This window comes from Phragmites australis, chromosome 10 (genome assembly GCF_958298935.1).
Source record: "Phragmites australis chromosome 10, lpPhrAust1.1, whole genome shotgun sequence".
Taxonomy (NCBI): domain Eukaryota; kingdom Viridiplantae; phylum Streptophyta; class Magnoliopsida; order Poales; family Poaceae; genus Phragmites; species Phragmites australis.
The window spans coordinates 32,616,934-32,639,532 of record NC_084930.1 but is presented as its reverse complement, the minus strand read 5'-3'; the positions used below and the strand labels follow the sequence as shown (position 1 = coordinate 32,639,532).

General features: G+C 45.3%; 3 protein-coding genes across 3 annotated transcripts; 2 read left to right on the top strand and 1 right to left on the bottom strand.

The window, feature by feature from the left end:
- LOC133930263 (uncharacterized) lies at nt 1-8,501 on the bottom strand. Its single transcript, XM_062376909.1, has 4 exons — nt 8,363-8,501; nt 1,661-2,184; nt 1,272-1,323; nt 1-473 (listed from the first exon to the last, which is right to left on the bottom strand). The coding sequence occupies exons 1-4, from the start codon at nt 8,499-8,501 to the stop codon at nt 457-459; spliced, it is 732 nt and encodes a 243-aa protein (XP_062232893.1). The 3' UTR covers nt 1-456.
- Nucleotides 8,476-11,200, top strand: LOC133883441 (uncharacterized). The gene is made up of 3 exons (XM_062322773.1): nt 8,476-9,263; nt 9,862-10,168; nt 10,895-11,200. The coding sequence occupies exons 1-3, from the start codon at nt 8,769-8,771 to the stop codon at nt 10,924-10,926; spliced, it is 834 nt and encodes a 277-aa protein (XP_062178757.1). The 5' UTR covers nt 8,476-8,768; the 3' UTR covers nt 10,927-11,200.
- A 6,130-nt stretch (nt 11,201-17,330) lies between these two features.
- LOC133930262 (uncharacterized) lies at nt 17,331-20,887 on the top strand. Its single transcript, XM_062376908.1, has 3 exons — nt 17,331-17,825; nt 18,605-18,898; nt 20,462-20,887. The coding sequence occupies exons 1-3, from the start codon at nt 17,331-17,333 to the stop codon at nt 20,885-20,887; spliced, it is 1,215 nt and encodes a 404-aa protein (XP_062232892.1).
- Nucleotides 20,888-22,599: the final 1,712 nt, after the last annotated feature.

Below are 22,599 nucleotides of genomic sequence, written 5' to 3'. Positions count from 1 at the left end.
ATCAAACAAGTAACTTCAATAATACTTATTTGAGATAGTGAACATAAGCAAACAAAGATAAGCAAGACGTATGCAATGCAATGCATCCCATACCCATTCTATTTGTGCAAGTGTGTCAGGTTCATCATTCAATTACCTAGGACCTAAAGCCTAGGCTCTGATACCAAGCTGTAACACCCTACTTTACCACTAAGCCTAATTATATGAAAACAGAAAATTTTGACAGCATTTCCTCTATAGGACGGTATAACTGACCAAAAGAGATCACAGGTAGACAGTATATGACATAACCGGCATATATATATAGAAACCTTCACGACGCTACCAGCGTCATACCACGACATAAACCAAGCAAACGACAGACCACCAAAACCACCATTTATAACACCGGTTGAGCTATCAACATGGTGATGAGGTAGTGTGTGCAGCTACCAAGATCCATCCCCAAAATGCACGTCAACATCTAAACATACCTGTAAAGAAAGCACGGGTGAGATTCAAAAATCTCAGCAAGTGAAAGGTACTTTAACAAAAAGCTATTTAGCCACAGTTGAATGTGCTAACAATTCTAAATAGAAACTAGTAATGAAACAGACCGCCAACACTAGGAGAAACAATTATGACTAAGCAAGTCCAATGATAACATTAAAAATTTTAACATTCGGTTGGTATAAGCCTTCAGAGCCACATATATATCTATATACAAGCTAACTAAAGGAAATAAGATTTGATGCGAATGATTCATTGAATTTCATAAAAAGACATAACCATGTACATGATATGCTCTCCTCACCCTTACCCCTCCTCGGGTAACGTAAGGGTGTGCACCGTACCCTAATAAGACATAACCATGCACATAATATGCTCTCGTCACCCTTACCCCTCCTCGGGTAACGTAAGGGTGTGCACCGTACCCCTCCTCGGGTGACATACGGTACTGTACCGGTACGGTCGCGGCCAGAAGACGACGACAAACTTCCAATGCATGAGATGTATATGTATGACGTGCTTCAAGCATAACCAACATAACTTCCGGAATATGCTTGAGACTTCAAAAAAAACATTGCATACAACACTAATGAACAACTGCAGAATGGCATATCGTGCCTACTGCACTTCATAAATCAATCATCGAGTAAACTTCTGGAAACGTAAAAAACATAGTACCTAGCTCAGAATCAGTCATTCAGATTAGATGAATGCACTGTAATTAAAGAATGTAGGCAACCCAATATTAGGTTAAAGCATAGTCATACAATACATTCACTTGCCTTTACCGACGATGAAGAAAATTCGATCAAGAACGTCCGAAAATAGTACCACCTGTACATGCATACTATTAAAACTGAAACACATTTAAAACACATAAAATATGAAGCGTCAATTCTACGTCTGAAAACGTCACGTATACGCCTACATTCCGAAAAACTGAACAGACAATTGTATCACATGAAATGATACACTATTTTCAATTCAGAGTCGAACTAAAATCTCACTAATTAGACTTCGCTCTGATGATCGAAATAAATACTTCGACTCGAATATCGTATCTTCGAATCAATAATGATTATCGAAACAAAACAGACTATTGATCACCTGAAATAATGCGACAGGAATTGATTGATTTGATTTAATCAAATCACAAATATCCAGAAATTACCGAGAAATTGCCTTCGAAAGATTGACGACGAATCCGACGAAATCCCGAAATTTCCAACTTTTCCTTTTTCTTTCTTTTCTCTTTTTTTTTTCTTTCTTCCTTCTTCTTCCTGGCTTCTCTCCCGGCCGGCTTTCTTCTTTCTTCTTTCTTCTTCTCCTTTTCTTTTCTTTTCTCTTCTCCTTTTTTCTTTTCTCTCTTCTTCCCTGGCTTTCTTCTTTGCCGGTTCTTGTTTGCTTCTTCTGTGCAGCAGCTAGCAGCGACACAGAGAGAGCAACGGCTGCGGCCCGGCTTGCAGGCACACGGCGGCTCGCGGCAGCGACGACGGCGCACGACAGCGGCGCGCACGCAGCAGCAGCGCACGACGGCGAGTGCCAGCGGCGCGCAGCACGTACGGCGGCGGCGGCTCGTAGGCGCGCGGCAGCAGCACGCCGCGGCACGCGGGCGACACGCACCACGACGGAGAGAGAGAGAGAAAGAAAGAAAGAAACGCGAGGCAGCACGAGAAGAGTGTGGATGGTTCAGTACTTATCTCTTCTTCTTTTTTAATTTTTTTTTAAAAAAACAAACGGTCTAAATATATTGAGCTCGCTACGGGTCTCAAAGTGCCCGGAACGGACATATGAATAGCAAAATGGGTTCGTCTCGATGAGATGAACGCAACCGCGGTCTCCGATCGTCCATACGAGCCTCGGATCAAAAAGTCAAAAAATGCAGTCAAATTCCTTTTATTTTTATTTTTTTTCCTCCAAAAATTTGGTATTACAGACGTCGCCGTTGGCCAGCCGACGACGTCCTCCTCCTCGATCCCCATGGCTGATGGTGCTGATGATTCCCCGATGGATCTCGCGCTCGCGAAGCGAGCTTGCAGCAGGAGGCGAGCGGAGTCGTCGGGTAGGAGAACGGAGCGAGCTGAACTGCGCTGCCTACCCATCTTCTTCGGAAAGAAAAATTGTGCTGCGTATGGGCGCCCTTGGGTGCGGTTTTATAGACCGGTAGTCAGTAGAGTAGTCGAGTTCGCGTTGGACTCGGATTTGATTGTGCTCGCTCGGACTCAACCAGCCTGAAATATCTAGTATATAAAAATTATATAATAAAATTTATAATAAAAAAATTATGTTAGGTAAGTTTTGTAGTTATAAATAATATATTTTGTATGAAATTCTTAAATAAATCTAATTTTGAAGACCGAGTAAAAAAATACGTCTCTTATTTCTGAACGGATGGACTATTAATTAAATAAAAATTACAAAAATAATATATAATTTTTAAAAATTACAAAAATAGCACCCAAATTAGTAAGACACAAATGTGGAACCGGGAATAAAGCACATATTGGCAAATCAATTGTCACCAATCCAATGTCGGCAATTGTCGCCACCTCTCGACAATTGATTTGCCGCTACGGTACTATTTTCTGCCGCACCACTTACGCCATCGACTTGTACGACAGCACCAGCCGCAGCGCCACAGTCGTCATTGCCTCTTACACCACCACCCTAACCGTGCTGACCCACTCGCCATCGTCATCCAGCGCCATCACAACGAGCCTCCCCTCCTTGGCTCTCTCCCTCCCTACCTAGAAGGTAAAAGTCGTCACCGTGCGATTACGCGCCTTGATCTGGTCACGTCGGTTGGTTGGTCCATTTGTTTCTGCGGGAGGAGATGAGAAGAAGTCTAGTGCAGCACTAGACTCCAAGATCGAGCTCAGGCGCGGGCGGCACAGACTTGGTCTCGTGCGCGAGCACGCCATTGCAGTAGCAGCTTGTTAGCTCTGCGGCCGGCGGGGTCGAGGACAGCGCAGGGAGGCGTGAGCATGCCTGTGCGACAGCGGCTCAACTGCTCGTCGGCATCACACAGGAAGAAGGGAGATCATGGTTAGTGAGATGCAGGAGCGGGGAAGGCAGAGGAGGAGACGGACGCGAAGGTAGGAATGTCATTCCCCATTCGATTCCACATTGAATGGGTTAAGTAAAAAGAAAATGTCATGTGACGGTGAAAAATAGATCAAAGTGATAAAAGAGAGAGTTTTGGTGAGATCTAGTGTTATTTTGAAACACAAACTCGAGTAGATGTCTTTTGAAAACTTGCCATCAGTAGTATGGAAAAAAAACCCCAAAATCAAGTGGAACGATATGTGGCATTGGATAGTGAGGCCATCCCACCGAGATCGACACCCCCAGTCCTTGTCCGTCCAGTTCCAGGTCCTGCTCAGGTGAGCTCGTAGTCCCCCTCTCCTTGGTACTCCTCGCATTGACTTGGGCTGAGCAAGGTTTTTGAAATCTATCAATTCGATCTGTGAACTTGGTACTTAGAGCATCGATCCTGGATGTTTCTTTTTTGCGTCGATTTTTGCGAGAACTACAAAATCTGATGGTTGCATTCTCCTAGGCGCAATTCTTGCATCTTTCTTTCTGCCAAAGTGTCCGTCTTTGTTACTGAAGCTGTTAGTGACTTAATTCCGCCTGTTAAGTTCACGGCGATGCAATTCTTGGTACATTTCGTCCCAAGATTACTACTTCTTCCACGGTGAACGAGCAGTGGCCGAGTGGTCAGCTGGCTCTAGTAGCACTTGGGAGCTCCGGGTTCGATCCTCAGCGGACGAATTTTGGGGCTTCCATGCGGTCACCCATACAGCGTGGGGGCAATGCTCCACGGTGGAGCCGAGTCTGGTGGGAGTTCGATCCCCGTTTCGTATTTGCCCCAGATCTTCAATAAAAACCGTGTAGATAGGGTCGCACTGTAAAAAAAAAAGTAATTATGTAGGTCTCGCTCATAGGGAGCAGCAGTTCTTGGTTCTTGACTTCTTGCTCCTCTGAATTTCTTTCGCTTTAGTGAGCATCTCTTGATTACATTAGTCCTTTTCGCCTTCCCATTTCATCCAAAATTTCTTATCTAGTCTAGAACTTAATTATTCTGTGGCGTTGTAAGCATGTAATTCTTTCTCATGATGCATGCTTGGATCATTTGAGCTGTTTTGCATAATTCTCGGTGACCAGTGTTGTAGTTAGATCATTTCTTTCCAGATCACAATTAAGAATGGTTGTCTGGGTCAGAATCGTTCCGAACTGTTGTTCTCTACTTGTTTTGGTTTCCTAAACACCTGTGTTCCAACGCCACAGAATAATCCCAGAGGAGGCTTCCGCGGCCTGTTCCGCCGGCGCGTCCAGCCCTGTTCTACGGCCGGTCAGTGTTCAGACTGAGGGCCGTGTTGGCGTAGCGAACTCCGTCGGCATTAAGTTGTGCGTGCGGGCTGGCTTATACGGGCGGCCGATCCCTCTGGTCATCGACCTGCCTCGCAGCGAGGAGACCATGGAGGCATGGACATCATCGTCCTCACCACCAAGTCGCCAGGTGAGAGCTTTGCAGTTTTCCCAGCGGTCTGTCCAGTTGATCATACTGATGAGAGTAGAAACAATTACTTGCATACTGTGTGCCATCGATCATATGCTTACAACACCTCTGTAGTTTTGGATTTTCTGTGAGAGGTCAGTAAAATAGATGCTGCATGACAGTTCTTCTGTAGATCATAGTATCGTATTGATGACAGTAGAATCTGAAACTTGCATACTGTGTAGCATAGCTCATATGTTCAGAGTACTTCTATAGTTTTGAGTTTTCTGTGTAAAGAGATCGGTGGAATAGTTGCTGCATGTAGAATCCTCTTCTTGGCTTGGGTTCTTATTTTAGTCAAGTGCGCCGACTTGTGCTTGAGAAAATTGGTGTACTTTGTTTGGTTAAGAGTAATCTGAAAATGCTTTAAACAAGCAGAATCAGTGGAATTTCAGTTGTTTCACTTGTTAGTTATCTGAAAAATGCTGATCTTGTTGCTTTGTTGCTGACTGTGCTTCTTGCTTGTTATGCACAAAATGTGAACATTACATTATTGAAAATGAACTGCTGCAAAAGTTGCATCACCCATGATTTGCTGCCTAACTGCCTCATTGTCTTACTTGCTCTCCTGCGAATCCAGCTGCTCTGGAGTTGTGGCACTCAAATGTTCATGCACCTAGAGCCATATGAGAGCAGGACTTCTGACAACCACTTCGCAATTCGTCTCTTCGGAATTCAAAAGTTACGCTGCTTCGAATACAATGTCATGACAATTGGCTGTCTTTTTCGTTTCGAAAAAAAATAATTGGCTGTCTTTTCTTTCTTCAGACAATGCTTGAACGATTCTGCACAGTGATATTGGTTGAAGTCACCGACTTACCATCTTTCATCTGTATTGGGTGGTAACAAGCATAGATGTTGCTGGTTTACCCTGTAACTTAACCATGATACATCAAATGTTACAGTCAATGATCTCTGAACTTAGCTTTCAGCCATGAAATGAAAATCATGGCTACATCATTTGTGTGTTGAATCTCTGCATAGAACTCTAGTTATCGCTCTTGGGATTGCTAGTTGCCCCCTCCCCCCGCTCTAGCGACTCGGGAGGCAACTCCACCTCCACCCTACCAACCCACCGTAGCAAGCTAGATCCGACCGCCGCCGCTGCCGGCAAGCAGACGTCGGCAGCGGTGGCTAGCGACTCGTCTGAAGCTAGGGTTGTTGTGGTTCTCTCCTCCACATCATTCTCTCCTCTCCTCTCCTTCCCCCTACCCCCCTTCTCGCTTCTCTTCCGCTGCGGTGGATCCAGCCGTCGTTCCTCTTCGGTTGGCTGGATCTAGGTGTCTAGGGCCGGATCTGCTACCAATGGCGACAGATCCATGTGGTTGGGCATCACGGGCAGTGGTGGCTTGTGCTCGTCGCCGACGTCCCACGACCCGTCTTTGGGCTTGCGGTTTGGCGTGGAGTCGCCAACCAAGTCGGGTAGTCAGGCGTGGGAGCAGGGTTCTGCCTGTTGAGTTGTTGGGTTGTCCTGATCGAGGTGCTAGCTGGGCATAGTTGTTTGCGGTGTAGCGTTGCTTGGTGTGGATACTGCTTATTATGTGGTTGCCGGTTGTAGCTGTTTTTCTGTACCTCCGTCGTCCGGTTGTTGAGGGGGTCGTAAGTTTCTTTCTTTCTTCTTCGTCTTGCGCGTGAGCTGGGCTCCGTGGGTTGTAATGCTTTGTTTGTTAAGTTTTTTGGACTCAGTTTTCTTTATAAACAGGGTCACTCTTTCTTTTTAATGCAATGACGTGTAAGTTCTCATGCGTGTTCGAGAAAAAAAACTTTAGTTATTATTTGTTGATACATTTTCAGCAAATGAATGGAATAATATGTTGGAAAAGATCATCTCTATACAGTACACATTTTCAGAAGTATATATATTTTTTCTTTCGAGATGAAGAAGCAGACAGTTAATACTAGGCGACCCTGTGACAACCTGCTCCTTTTTTTTGTACAACTACAACCATAGAGCAAAACTTATTTTGGCCACTACGGATAAGTACAACTCACGACCACATTATATCAGATCTTCAGAGTACATATTCTGGATGACATATTCACATGTACTGAACAAGCAAAGTTCCAAACTCCCGGGTTCGTTTTTCCTGGCAGAAAATTGAGCACCTTTTTACTTAACTTCTGGGTACGCACATCAATCCTCAACCTGGGATGTTCCCAATTTACAGAGCCACTTAAGTACAGATTTCAGAGTTCATGCCTCTGTAGTAAACCACGTCATATGACGTGACAAAACATTACATGCCTGTTCCTTCCAGCCCGGTGGACGGAAATTTAAACTAGACACGGTCGCATAGTGTGACTGATAATCTGCTCCTTGTACAACTACAACCATGTCGGTGTGGATGCTGGTGTTTTTAAGTAGTGTTTGGTTTATGGGACGAGATGGAATGGAACGGATCTATTACGTTTTTGAGTTGTTTGGTTGAAATTGAGTGGGTTGAGATGGTTCTGAATTAGGGAATATTCTTCAAAGATTCGGGACGGAGTCGTTAAAAAAAAAGCCGAACACAGCCATCACACTTCGATTGTGATGCTGACGGTGGGTCCGAGTACTAAAATGAACTCGTTTCATCCCGTCTAACAAACAAGCATTTAATTCTAGACCATCTCACCTTACTCTCCAACCAAACATTACCTAAATTGCTCTTGCATCCGTCAATGGCCCCAGAGTGTGTGAGGACGTAGGCAGAGATAGTCCCCGGTCCTTGGCTCACTCATCCTTTTATATGGCGTTGGTAGACGGGATCACTAACCCTATCAATTAGGGCGAGCCACCGATCATGATGCTTATTCGGTCATGATATGGCTAGGGTCAGTTAGCACGTGATGGTTGAGATCAAAACTAACATCTTAGTATCCAAGCAACTGAACATACGAAGAGCACGCAACTGAACTTATGGCGAGCAGGAAAATAGTAAAACCTAGTTTGTTCATAAATATGGATATATTTCGTATGAATTTATCATGTCGATCACAAAGATTATATCTTTGTTAATGGTAGCAACCTCCTCGCATCATAAAGATTGAATTCATCGTGTTGATGGCGGCAAGAATAGAGAGACTGAATACTTTTCTGAAGAATACATTTGCGTCAACTGCACAGCACTATATCTTTGTTTCACTTATATACCATCTCTTAGAACAGATGTAGAACAAAGAATGACGACCCAAGTCGATAACAAGCTGAGGGTTACATCACAGTGCATGATATTATCACTAATGTGTGAGATCTATTTTAAATTAACTCATATATCAATAACAATATCACCTATACAGTTAGGTCAGAGTAACCACATCTATGTCACGTACCGTCGGAAACAAACTGGGACACGGCTGATAACGTGTCACACATCACAACATCGCCGTTGTAGTCCCGGCGGACGCCGCCGGCGCCGTTGGATTCGAGCTTGATCGTGCCTGGTCCGTTCCACCATCCATGGCCCCACATGGCAGTGGCTGCAGCGCTGGCTGGGTGATTCGCATCCAGGACCTGACGGTGGCCCCACCTGTCACCGGCAGGCTGCAGCAACCGACCTACGCCTGCTGGACCAGGGGAGCCCTGCGCCTTGAAATGCCCCTCGGCGCCCGAACGTAACCGTCGTCGCAACGAACACCTGCTCTGCTCTCTCCCCTCGCAGCAGCGCCAAGAAGCCAAGAAAACCCACTAGCTCGCCGCCGCCGCCGCGCCGCCCCACCACCGCCGCCGGCATTCGCGATGGAGTTCTTCCCCGACAGGATCCACGTGCGGCTGCGGAGCCGCGTGACCGGCGCGTACCTCCACGCCGATGAGGACGGGGTGCGTGTCTCCCTGCGCTGGCGCCGGGCGTCGCTGAACACCGCGTGGGCGGTGCACCGGACCGTGCGCGACGGCATCACCTACGTCCTCCTCCACGGCGCCGCCTACGGCCGGTACCTCGCGCTCTCACCCGTCCCGGCGCCGCACGGCCTCTTCGCCGTCCAGCGCGACTACAGCGAGCTTGAGCTGAACGCCGTCATGTGGTTGGGTGTCATGGCGGCGGGCGAGGTCGGGAACTACGTCGTCGTACGCCACATCTCCAACCGCGTCCTCCGCGCAAACGGCAGGTTCCGCAGATGGGACACCGCCGTCACCGTCGACTACTTCGACTGGAGCAATATGATGCATTGGAGGGTCGAGGCCATCCCCCCGAGACCGGAGCCACCACTCCTTCCAGTTCCAGGTCCTACTCAGGTGAGCTCGCCGTCCCCTGTCTTTTGCGTTCCTATCATTGATTTGGGCGGAGCAGGGTTCTTGGAATCTATCGATTCTGCGAATTTTTGCGTCAAATTGCAAGAACTGCTGAAATCTGAAGATTGAATTCTCCTGGGCGCAAGTCTTGCAACTGTTCTTGCCAAAGCATCCGCTTTTGTTACTGAAGCTGTTAATTGCTTAATTCCCCCTGTTAACTTCACGGTGATGCAATTCTTGGTACATTTTGTGCCAAGATTACTACCTCGTTCGCTCAAAAGTTGTAATTCTGCAGGTCGCACTCATAGGGAGCAGTAGTTCTTGGTTCTTGACTTCTTGCTCTTCTGAATTTGGTTAGCTTTAGGGAGCAGTTCTTGATCACATTAGTCCCATTCCGTACCAGTTATCATAAATTTCTTATCTATTATAGAACTTAATTTTGGCGCTCTTGTTCGAAAAACTTCCCAAAATTATGATTGGTTTCTGAATTTCTGTCTGTCATTCGTTACGATGTGCATTCAGAATTTCAGATTTGTTCATTCAGTTACCAGTATTATCCACTTGTTTTGGTTTCCTAAACACCAGTGTTCCATTGCAACAGAATCTAAGAGGCCGCTTCGCCCTGTTCCTCCAGCGCGCCGACCCCGTGGTGGAGCGGGCGCGGCTCATCCGGTGCTTTGGGGCGGACAATCTCGGGAACTTCGAGCTGCTCGGCACGTTCCAGTTCTACGGCCGGTCCGTGTTCAACCTGAGGAGCGAGGTGGCGTTCCGTGTGAACCAAGTGATCTTCTCCGGCATCACGGTGTGCGTGCGGGCCGGCTTCTACGGGCGGCCGACCCCTCTGGTCATCGACCTGCCTCGCAATGAGGAGACCATGGACATCGTTGTCCTCACCACCGGGTCACCAGGTGAGAACTTTGCTGTTTTCCCAGGTCTGTGAAGCACTTGTTGATTATACTGATGAGAGTAGAAACCGTATCTCGAATACTGTAGTTTTGAATTTTCTGTGAAAGGTCAATAAAATAGTTGTTGTATGATATATCTTCAGTTTATCATAGGATCATACCGATGACAGTAGAAACTGAAACTTGCATACTGTGTAACATAGCTCATATGTTCAGAGTATTTCTATTGTTTTGAATTTGCTGCACTAAAGAGATCAGTGAAACAATTGCTGCATGTACTTACTGTCTTGTGAACTTATTTTAATGGAATTCCCCGACTTGTGATTGAGGAAATGGTAACTTTGTTCGGTTAGGAGTAACCTGTAACATGTTGTAGATAAGCAGAAGCAATGGATGGAAATAATCTCAGGTGTGTAGTATTTATAGTGCCTCGTGGGATCTACAGTGTTTTGACAGGTTATAAAAGTGTATTGGTTATAGAAATTGCCGCATTCATTTCATACCATGATTGTTGGTTCAGAAAATTCTGTCGGGCCAGTAGTCTGAATGTCTGATTCCTAATTCAGAAATTTCAGTTGTCAGACAATAGTGTTGACCTTGCTACTGTTTGTCTTGTTTTTTTAATTATTTACGAAAGTGTGTTAGATTTTTGAACTGCTGCAAAAGTTGCATCTCCCATAACATCTTCTTAACTGACTCATTGTTTTCACTTGCCCGTTGCAAATTCAGCTGCTGCGGAGTTGCGGTACCCAGATGTTTGATGCACCCTAGAGCCATATGATGATGTGAGAGCATGGCTTCTGACAACTTCGCTATTCATCTCTTCAGGAATCAAAAGTGTTGTTGCTTCGGATATAATGACATGAGAATTGGCTGTCCTTTTCTTTGTTCAGATAGTTTCAGAGAAAGCTTTTCTTCTGTTTCTGGTAGTTAGGTTAGATGCTTCTCCTGACTGGAACCAGTTTGTGCCTTTCAGTTTCAGAATTCTGAAAGTATTATGTGGAAATAATGCTTGAACGATTTCGTACAGTGACATTGGCTGTAGTTACCTTCTTCATCTCTATTGGGTGTTAACAAAAATAGATATTGCTGGTTTACTCTGTATCGTGCTCCTGAATCCTGATACATCAAATATTACAGTCAATGTGTGTTGAACTTGCTTTCAGTCAAGAACTGAAAATCATGGTTTTATTATTTGTGTACTGAAGCTCTGGACAAAACTTCATCAACTCACTATTTCTTGATATATTTTCAGCAAACTAATTAGAAGTGTTTTTTTCTTTCTTTTTGAGATGAAGAAGTAGAATGTTAATATTAGACAAACCTGTGATAACCTGTTCCTTTCTTGCGCAACTATCACCATACATCAAAAGTTCAAAACTGATTTTGGCTACGGCTAAGTACAGCTCACGATCACATTACATCAAGTCTTCAGCTTAACACTAGTATGTATTCTAGATCACAATTACTGACAAAACAAAGTTTCAAAATTCTGGCTTTGCTTTTCCTGGCAGAAAATTAGGTGCTCTTTACTGATCTTCTTGGTATGATTAGCACTGAAGTTCAGAAAAGCATCACACATTTCCAATCATGTGTACTGACCTGACCTGACCTGCCAATCATGTAACTTGAATACGGTTCTCGAAAGTTTCTGAAAAATTGACTGAACTTACCTGCCAATCATGTATGGCACAGTTGAAGCAATCGGTTCTATCTGCACCGTAAACTGATCCCACTGTGACGAATAGCCATTCGCGTAAAAAATATCCCCAATGTGGATGACCATGTAGATGTTCTCCAAATCCTTGATGATCTATTTTGTGGTACTCAGAGAGGCTTGCTCGTAGTTACCATACTCGTCTTAACAATCTATTTCTGCCACAGCTAGTACAGTGCTCTGTTGGTTGTTTGCGGTGCCTTTGTTTTTTTAAATAAATAATAGTAGGGGCTTCCCCTGCTGTAGTTCGTTAAAAAAACAATCTATTTCTGCCAGAACTAGTAAACGTAGGTTAAAGACTGAGCCAAACAGAAAGAAAAATTATCCTGCATCCATCGAATTTGTATGCTGTTGTGTTCTGACGCCATAAGCTGCATCTGTGGAAGCCGCGTCGCACTACGGCACAACAGCGAGAGGCACAGGTGCGTTCCCTTCCTGTGCCTCCGGACACCAGCAGCCGGCCAGCCGCAGCCGCCGGCTAGGCGGGATGATGGCGCAGTGTTTCAGACTTTGGGACTTGGACTCTCCAAACCTCCATCCACTGCCTTACTCAACTTTACTTTTTTTTCGAAGGGACAGCAGAAGCTCTGCTGATTTTTTTATAGATTAGAAAAAAAGAGAAAACAAAAAGTCTAATACAGATCAACTACAGAACTAGTGTATCAGCTTGCGCTGACAGAAAGCCTCTTCCACAACGGGAAGAACAGGAAAAGCACAAGAAGAGGCTTAAACCACAGAGAACAGCAGACGCAAAAATAAAAACGAGAACAACAAACTAGAAAGGACGTCTGTATTACAACGGTATTACTCAAACATTTTCATCTACAGCTTACTCTCTCCACGCCAGCCTCCTGGTTAGAATCGATTCTTTTATTAAGCAGGCAATCCCCTATGCAGTCAACGATTGATTATGAAAGATCCTTCGATTGCGCTCTTTCCAAATGTTCCACCAAAAATAGATGACGATTCCGTTGAATTCTTGTTTTTGATCATGAGGAACTTGTCTGTGGGCTTGTTTCCACCAAGCACGCAAGGTCTGAGAGAAGTCCAACTGGGGGGTCTGTTTCAAGTCGAACCAAGAACAGATCAACTGTCAAGTTCCTTTAAAAAAAAAACAGTCTTTGCAAAGATAATTAGCCATTTCGTCCTCTTCATCGCACATTCGACAAACTGAAGAATCCCTCCACTCAACTTTACTGAAGCTAGCATGTTGTCGTACTTTATTCAGTAACTTATGTAGGTCGCTTTACTGTAGGTCGTCAAATGAAACGCATGCTGATTCTCGAGAAAAAAAAAACCCCAGCTGCTAGCTCTAGGCACAACCTGATCTATGCCTCAAACAAACCATGACAGGATCAGACGTCGTCTTCGTCGCTGGCATAGCTCCACTCGCTGTTGGACCCCGCTTGTAGGTTTTTTATTTATTTTTTAGTTCAGTGTTCTGCCTCTAAAGATCTATGATTGCCCCTTTAGCTGCGGTTTGGGAACGGCGTGTGTTTCGAACTCTGCTGGCTTACTGTGAGCCTTTGTTCTGAAAAAACTTGGAGGTATCTCAGATTCAGCAACTGAACAAACGGCGCACAAGAACAAGGTGAAAAGCTAGTGCTTCAGAAGCGACGGATGGAAATATTGCCTACGAAACTGCTTCGATTTGATTAAGCCCATCGGTAACCTTCTTGAACCAGAAAGATTGAATATTCCGTCCATGAGGCAAGAATAGAACATTGCATCATTAAAAAAATTACATGTCTCAAATATGGTGGCATCAGGATGTACTATTCTAAAGCGGACGGTTAGGTCATCTTCAGCCGGTTTAGATGATAGTCTAGGTTTTGGATCGAGACACCATCATAAATGATGAGATTGATCAATTGCTTTACCTTATTCTTGCTCTTTTGCCACTTGTTTTAGCTATTTTTTTTTATCTTTCCTTTTGGGTTGAGTGCATCTAAGATATGCAGAAGCTATGAATGAACTACCATGTCTTTGTATCATTTTGATATAATATTAAAAATCAATAAAGCTTCAAAAAAAAAAACATGTCTGACATCTGAACTCTGTTCAACTTTTTTTAACTGATCTGCAGTCTCTGCAGAAGCAGAGAAAGCAAGCAAGAAAGGCAAACTCGACAAGCTGAGGGCTGAATCGATGCAAGTCGTAAAACCACCGGGACACGATGATCACGCATCAACCATCATCACATCGCCGTCACGGTCCCGGCGGCCACCGCCTTTAGCGCGCCGACGCTCGTCGATCCACTCGTAGTACTACACGTCGACAGGCTCCGTCACCGCGTCGGCGCTGGTGGAGTAGCTCTCCTCGCAGGCCCAGCACGACGCCTCGGCGACCTTGCCCTTGAGGGCGATGGGGCACTCGACGCCGTTAGCGTGCTTGCAGGACGGGCAACGGAAGACCGTCTCCCTGTGCCCACGCCGACAAGTTAGGGTTTAGCGTCTCCCTGTGCCCGCGCCGCACCTCGGTGCACGCTGCATGGCAGGTGCACTGCCTCATGCGCCATGGCACCACCTACGTCCTCCTCCAGGGGTGCCGCCTGTACCATAAGTGTGGAGTGCTATTAAAACTAACCTACAAGACCGTTGAACATTAAAAAAAATTCAGTAACATTTTTCATATAACTGGATGCATAACTGACCAAACATCACACATACACACATAAAGAAAATATCATCACACGAATAATAAGCATACTAGCAAAACGAGGAACATACCATGATCGTACATCCAAACCACAACAACACATCATACGATAGATGACTATAATTACAAACTAACAACACAACACAACATAACTAAACCAAAAATAAAGGTGTTTGTGTAAAACGTGTTGCTACCCATCATGCATGCTCGTCATCGTCTCAAGTCATACCTAGAAAGGTAGCAAGAGTGAGATTCGAAGATCTCACCAAGTGAATTGTTTTAACAAGCTATTTAGCTATAATTGATTAAACATTCATATTTAACAAAGATATTAAGATAAACATATTACAATATGCGAAAAACATAATTAAGCTTGATAATACCACAACGGCCACATGCTATCATCCGCTAACTATGTTTCACCGTAGCAGTATCAACCAGAATAATATTAAAGACTTCCTTGTAACATAAGAATGACATCGAGACGATTAAAGTAAAAATATCCACATGCTATATTCTTTCTCACCCTTACCCCTCCTCAGGTAACGTAAGGGTGTACGATGTACTCCTCTATGGGCAACACGACAAAACTTCCAATGCAATATGCTATGCTTATGATATGCTTCATGAATATTCAACAACATAACTTCCAAGATATACATGATACTTCCATAATTACATACTTTAATGAATAAATAACTACAAAACGACAAATCTCACTTCTTGCACTTCATAACTCAAGAATCAAGCAAACTTCGGAAGAAGTAAATATTAAGGTAACAAGCTTATGTATAATCGAAAGACATAACTTCTAACATATGCATATACATCATGCTTTGCATACGAGTAATATAAACAATTGTAAGAGAGGAGACATAGCCTATTTTATTTACCTCTTAATCCAGGGAAAGCCATCTAATCTTCAAAAGAACAAAAAGTAAGTACATATTCACATTTCATTTAATAAACTATTAGTAAGCGCGGCAATTAAAAGATAAAAGTAACAAAATAACAAGTTAAAGTGTAATCATCCGCTGCATTCACTTGCCTTCACTGATGACGAGAGCAGAAACTAGCTGCATCTCAAAACGGCACCATATGGACAATTGCATAAATTAGCTCTAAAATACCATAACAACAAAAGTAAAAGGAGACACACCACTAATCCCAACCCCCCCCCCCCCCCAAAAAAAAAAGAAGGCGATAACAAAAACAACGGAGCAACACCTACCACTTGACTAGCATGATGACAGGTGAGATCTTCCTCTAGATAGATCAAGGTCCGAAGAACTAAAATAAAAGCTCAAGCCAAAGCAATCAGACAATAACACTATTTATCAATTACTCCTAATTTGCTCAACAAACATAGACAAGACCCACACCATCAGAATGAATTCGACAAGACCTACAACCTTCGTTATAACCAAATGATAGAATCGGACATTGGTTAAACCTAAAATTTTAATATATACCATTGCATGCAATGGACCAACCAAAACGCTAGTCCGATGATGAAAAATGACCGATCCCACTACCTACAAGTATCTAAGGACTATGAGAAAATCACCTTGAGAACGGAAACGCAAATTAATAAAGAAATCCAGTGAACTCACGAAGAAAACCCCTTTCTTTTCCCTCTCTTCCTCCTCCTCCTCTTCTCCTTCTCCTTCTTCTTTTCCTTTCTTCCTTATTCATCTTCTTTTTTCTTCACTTTTTTCTTTCTTCTTTGCTAGGTCGCCCCCCTGCATTAGGCTAGCACCCCTCCTCTCTACCCCCTCATGCCCCCCACCCACACTAGCCAGCGACAGAGGCATCTAGGCGCCGCTCTGGCTAGCGACGTCGGCCACAAGCACGACATGGCTGAGCAAGCGACGGCGGCACAATAGCAAGGCACGACCGGGAGAGCGACGACAAGTGGTAGCAAGGCCGAGCGGTCTGTGGCTGGCGGGTGGCAGTCGATGGGGCACTCGACGCTGTCGGCATGTTTGCAGAATGGGCAGCAGAAGACCATCGCCAGCTTCTACTGTAGCTTCTTCTAGGCGTCGTCGTCAGCTCGGCTGGCGTCGAATCTGTCCTGATGTCTTATGTCATCGAGATGGATCTCATGTGCATTGGTGAAGTGAGTTTGCAGCAGGAGGCGAGACGAGTCATTGGACAGGAGAATGGATCTTGTCAGCGTCCTCCTCTGCACCATGACTAACACTGCCACCAGTGGATCTCACCTTTGGAACTCATGAAGAGTTTACAGTAGGGATTTCAATTTATTTTACAATTTTTTCTTCACTAGGGAAAAGACCAAGATTCGCAAAATTTTATTAAAATTTCAATCATTTTTCGTCATGTGCTTAGTTAGTCTCACACATCAGTAAAAGAAATTTTCAAAACTTGATATTTTATTCCCTCTAAAACTCTTAGAATTCATTAAATTTCACAAAATTTTAATCCTAGGTGTGGTTATATAGAGCTCTTGTGTGGCTGTGTTCGAGTCGGACTCGAACGTGATCGTGCCTGGTCGGTTCCACCATCCTGGCCCCACATGCCAGTCGCTGCAGCGCTGGATGGGTGACTCGTATCCGGGCCCTGACGCTGGCCCCACCTGCTAGTGGTTGACAGCTGGCACGTGCAGCAAGCAACCGACCTTCGCCTTGAAATGCCCCGCCCTGGCGCCCAAACGTAACCGTCGCAACCAACACCTGCTCTCCTCTGCTCTCTCCTTTCCTCTCCGCCTCGCTACCATCCGCCTCCGCACCCCCCGCCCCCGCAGCACCAGCACCAGCGGCGGCGGCGGCGATGGAGTTCTTCCCCGACGGTAACCACGTGTGGCTGCAGAACTGCGTGCGCGGCACGTACCTCCACGCCGACGAGGACGGGGTGGGCGTCTCCCTGCGCCGGCGCCGCGCGACGCTGAACGCGGCGTGGCGGGTGCACCTGATCGTGCGCAACGGCACCACCTACGTCCTGCTCCATAGCGCCGCCTACGGCCGGTACCTCGCCCTCTCGCCCGGGCAGGCGCCGCGCGGCCACCGTGGGCGCCGTGCCATCCAGCGCGACTACGACGCGCCGGACCTGGACGCCGTCATGTGGGAGGCTTTCAGGGTGGCGGACGGAGACGACGACGTCCTCGTGCGCCACGTCTCCAACAGCTTCCTCCGTGGCAATGGTAGGTACCGTATATGGCACATCGGCGTCACCGTCGACAGCGGCCACAGGAGCACGATGATGCATTGGATGGTCGAGGCCATCCCCCCGAGACCGGCGCCGCCATTGCTTCCAGATCCGCCTCTGGTGAGCTCGACGTCCCCTCTCCTTGCACTCCTCACATTGATTCGGGCGGTGCAGGATTCTTGGAATCTATTCCGTGAATCTTCGCGTCAATTTTTTGCAAGAACTACTAAATCTGACGATTGAATTATCCTGGGCGCAATTCTTTCATCCGCCTTTGCTACTGAAGCTGTTAATTATTTATCTGTGCCTGTTGAGTTCACGGTGATGCAATTCTTGGTACATTTTGTGCCAAGATCACTACTTCTTTCGCCCAAAACATATAATTCTGTAGGTCACGCCGCTAGGGAGCACTAGTTCTGAGTTCTTTGACTTCTTGCTCCTCTGCATGTTTGTTCGCTTTAGGGAGTAGTTCTTGATCACATTACTCCTTTTCGACTTCCCATTTCGTACCAGCTATCTGAAATTTCTTGTCCATTCTGGAACTTATCTTCAAAACCTTCCCAACAATGCTGGCACCTTAACGATTATGGTTCCTTTCTGAATTTCTGTCTGTCATTGGTTGATCTCCGTCATATCATGGTGTTTCGTGTGCATGCAGTTTTTGGGTGAATTCTTTTTATCGTCTACTGTAACATCACCGTTTTAGTTCTTGCTCATGATGTATGTTTGGATCATTTGAGGATTTTTTGATAGTTGTCGGTCGATGGTCATTTCTTACCAGACCATAATCAAGACTGGTTATCTAGATCTGATCATTTTGTTCTCATTACGATGCGTATTTAGTTACCAGTGTATCTACTTGTTCTGGTTTCCTAAACACCAGTGCTCCATTGCAACAGATTCCCGAGGTGGACTGTCGGCGGACAATCCGGTTCAGGCGGGTGAACAATCTCGGGAACTTAGGACGATCTCAGGAAGTCCAGTTCTATGGCCGGTCCGTGTCCAACCTGAGGTCACAGCTGGCGACCCTTATGAGCGAAGAATCCCTCTTCAGCATCTTGATGTGTGTGCGGCCCGGCTTCTATGGTCGGCTGACCCCTCTGGTCATCGACCTGCCTCACAGCGGGGAGCTCATGGACATCGTTGTCCTCTCCACCGTATCACAAGGTGAGAACTTTGCAGTTTTCTCGGTGGTTTGAGCAGCAGTTGTAATCTGCTTCTCTTCTGACGAAAGGTGTTCAGTTCATCATACTGATGGGTAGATACACTAACTTGCATACTGTGTACCATTGCTCATATGCTCACAGCAGTTCTGTAGCTTTGAATTTGATGTGATAGATCAGTAAACTTGTTGCTATATGTCAGATATTCAGTAGACCATAGTATCATACTGTGATACTGACGACTATAGAAACTGTAACTTGTAGACTAGAATAGACACGGTAGATAATCGGAATAAGTTGGGTACAAATAATTTCAGGTCTCTTATATTTGCAGTGCTTCTTGGGATTTAGCAGTCCTCATCGGAGATGCTAAAAATGGTCCGAATATCGAAATTAGTGGATTTATTTCTTACCGCATCAGTTCAGAACTTCAGTTGTTCCAATAGTTTTCCCAGCTCATAAATTTCAATTTTTTCACTTGTCAGCCAACACTGTTAATCTTGTTACTGAATGTCTTCTTTCGAACTGCTGCACATTTGCACCACCCAATACATAAAATCTAACTGTCGTATTGTTTTGCTTGTCCCCTTGCGAATTCAGCTGCTGAGGAGCTGCGGCACCCAGATGTTTTTTTTTAGGCTGTCGGCATCCAGATGATTATGCACAGTAGAGGATTATGAGAGCAGGACTTATGACTACGACATCACAATTCATCTCTTCAGAAATCAAAAGTATCGCTGGCCCGGATATAATGACTTCAGAATTGCTGTCTTCTATAGTTCAGATAGATTCAGAAAACTCAGCAACTCTTCTGTTCCTGGTAGTTAGGTTCAATGCTTTCTCCTGACACGAAGCTGTTTGTTTCGGTCTTTCAGTTTCAGAACTTGCAAACTGCTGAAGGAATTACGTGGAAAATTACTTGAACGATTTTGAACAGTGTCATCGGTTGTAGTTACCATCTTGATCTCTATTGGGTGATAACACGAATATATATTTCTGTTCACTCTGCACCTTGTTCCTGATACATCAAATATTACAGTCAATGTTTCTTGAACTTTGCTTTCAGTTTTAAACTGAAAATCATAGATATATCACTTGTGTGTTGAAGCTGTGCACAGAACTTCACCATTTCTTGATGCGTTTTCAGCAAGCGAGTTGAACATTATGTCGAAAAAGAGTCATGTAGACACTAACACTCTGCATTTTCACAAGTTATACTGCCCCCCCCCCCCCCCCTTTTGTTTGAGATGAAGTAGACTGTTAATGTGAGGAAACCCTGCGATAACCTGCTCCTTGCTTGTACGATACAATTAAAATCACACAGCAACACTGTGGCTCACGATCATGTTACATCAGCCACCAATTTGGGACCATGTAGGAGAAGCGTTTTTTGTTCGTGTGTTCCGAATGTAGCTTCCATTTCGGGCCAGATCGTTACCAATCAACGATGCTATCAAGCCCACCTCCCACCTTCGCAGTGCTTCGAGCGACTGAATTCAGCAATGTTGCAAGAACTGCAACTGTTTCACAGAACACTTCTAAAAGTACTGCTGCCACCGTGCAAGATTACATCTCTGTTCCATTGATCTTCAGTCTCTGCAGAACAAAGAACGACCAAACTCGGCAACAGGCAAGGGCCATAGTCCTCCTGAAACTGTGATAGGATCACTCATCACGCGTCATGACATCATCGTTGTAGTCCCGGCGGACGACCACGCCATCATTGGCACGCTCGCACTTGTCGATCCACTCGTAGTATACGTCGACGGGCTCTCGTCGCAGGCCCAGCACGAGGCCTCGGCGACCTTGCCCTCGATGCGGCACTCGACGCTGCCAGTGTGGTTGCAGGATGAGAAGCGAAAGATTGTCTCCAGATTTTGCCGCACCTTCTTCATGGGCGCCGCCGTCACCCGGATGTTGATGCACCGCAGAGGAATACGACAGCAGGACTTGTTGTTACAACAACATCACAGTTCATCTCCTCAGAAATCAAAAGCATCACTTCTTCGGACACAATGACATGAGAATTCACCGTCACAGTCCCCGCGCTCGCACTTGTCGATCCACTCTCTATAGACGTTGACTGTCGGACCCCTCCTTTAGGGTCACCTCGTGTAGCTCATACTAGTTCCTGGATCAGTAGCTGGTACGCACGAACTCTAACAAAAATAGACATCATAGTCATACATCGGATAAATACGATAATAAAGCACATTACAGAGTTCATTACAATAGAAGCCCGAAGGCATAATCTTACAAACCCTCAAAACACAGCGAAAACACACAAAAGCGACCCAAGCCCTACAGGCAGCTTGAGTGCAGACGAAACCGGCTTCTCTAATCCTCATCTCCTTCTTCGGCGAAGTCGGCCTCTGGATCATCTGGATCCACAATTAGCAAGTATGAGTACATAAGGTACTCAGCAAGTCCTACCTCAAGGGGAGAAATTAGATGCTTAAGGGTAGTTCAAGGATAAAGCTGTAGATTCTTTTAGGTTTTGCGGAAAGCTAGTTTTATTGATGCAGGGTTCATTTTGCAAAGACTAACTTTTAATAAAAACACTTTCAAGAGAAATACATAAGTTGAGCTTATGGGGGGTTGGCGGCCCTGGGGGAGGTACACCCGTCCCGCTAGTTCCCACAAGACTTTGCCAGCGGACACACAGTCCAGGAGGCTTAGGGCACAAAGCCAAAACCATTCTTTTAGAAAACACGGGCACACAGCCCACTCACACGTCAAGGAGTTACTCACGCCAAAAAGCTAATCATTGTGACCAAACCATAGCATGTCCTTGACCGAGGACACGACTATCCGGATAGATTTTAACACTCTGCAGAGGTTGTATGCTTTACCCACAAGATATGCACAGGCTCCCACCTTAGCAACTGGTGTAGCCGTCATAACAAGACGTAACGACCTCACAACGAAGCCACAATATCCACCCATGGGGCACTAAGATACCAGGAGCTTTAGAAGAATTACGGGAAAGATCACTTAGCAGTCCCAAGGCTTGACTTAGCCTCAACAATATCACCAGCCGGACCTTGGGCTACACACTACCCAAGTCTTCTCCTGGTCCCCATTGCCACTACCGGTCTCCGGGTGGGTACCGCACTAAATCAGAGGGGTTAGGTCAAGTCCTGCCCATACAGGCCATGTGGTTGTACGAGAGGATACTAGGTGAGATGTCACAGCGAACCGGTCCTTATATGACCGAGGTAAGAGTCTCCCAGCAAGAACACCACAAAGGCGAACCTTGCTCCAAGGTGGCTCCCACCTTTGTGGGGCACCTTACTCACCCTCGTCAACACTACTCTAGAGTTTTCCCCAAGAACACAAGTTTTACACGCACCAAGCACCAAGCACACACCATTCATTTTGTAAAGCATGATTATCACATGTAAATAATCTAGTTCTTTTTTTTAGCAAAGCAATCCTAAGCATACTAGTAAACAAGCAATCTTCCAAACAATCATTATAGTTGATGTTGGGAGTCTTCTAGGGTTTCAACGGAATAATGGTAACAATGATAAGGTATGGGATAAACAAGCTGGGTTATAACTATTCTAGCATTTCTTTAAGAATTATAACTATTAATCTGAACATGCATACTCCTATTATTTGAAACAATGGCTCTACGGATTGTGTTTAAAAACATAGGATCAACATGGTCAACGGTTGTAGGACTTGCCTTCGTTGAAGTCCTCGCCTGCTCCTTCAAACTCCGGGTC

Coding starts and splice junctions, on each gene's coding strand:
- LOC133883441 (XM_062322773.1), top strand. CDS start 8,769: ATGGAGTTCTTCCCCGACAGGATCCACGTGCGGCTGCGGAGCCGCGTG. Junction 9,264..9,861: donor CAGTTCCAGGTCCTACTCAG/GTGAGCTCGCCG, acceptor CCATTGCAACAG/AATCTAAGAGGCCGCTTCGC. Junction 10,169..10,894: donor CCTCACCACCGGGTCACCAG/GTGAGAACTTTG, acceptor TTGCAAATTCAG/CTGCTGCGGAGTTGCGGTAC.
- LOC133930263 (XM_062376909.1), bottom strand. CDS start 8,501: ATGTGGGGCCATGGATGGTGGAACGGACCAGGCACGATCAAGCTCGAA. Junction 2,185..8,362: donor GTCCCAGTTTGTTTCCGACG/GTACGTGACATA, acceptor AGAAGAGATAAG/TACTGAACCATCCACACTCT. Junction 1,324..1,660: donor CTTTCGAAGGCAATTTCTCG/GTAATTTCTGGA, acceptor ATGCATGTACAG/GTGGTACTATTTTCGGACGT.
- LOC133930262 (XM_062376908.1), top strand. CDS start 17,331: ATGGAGTTCTTCCCCGACGGTAACCACGTGTGGCTGCAGAACTGCGTG. Junction 17,826..18,604: donor TGCTTCCAGATCCGCCTCTG/GTGAGCTCGACG, acceptor CCATTGCAACAG/ATTCCCGAGGTGGACTGTCG. Junction 18,899..20,461: donor ACTTTGCAGTTTTCTCGGTG/GTTTGAGCAGCA, acceptor ATTGATCTTCAG/TCTCTGCAGAACAAAGAACG.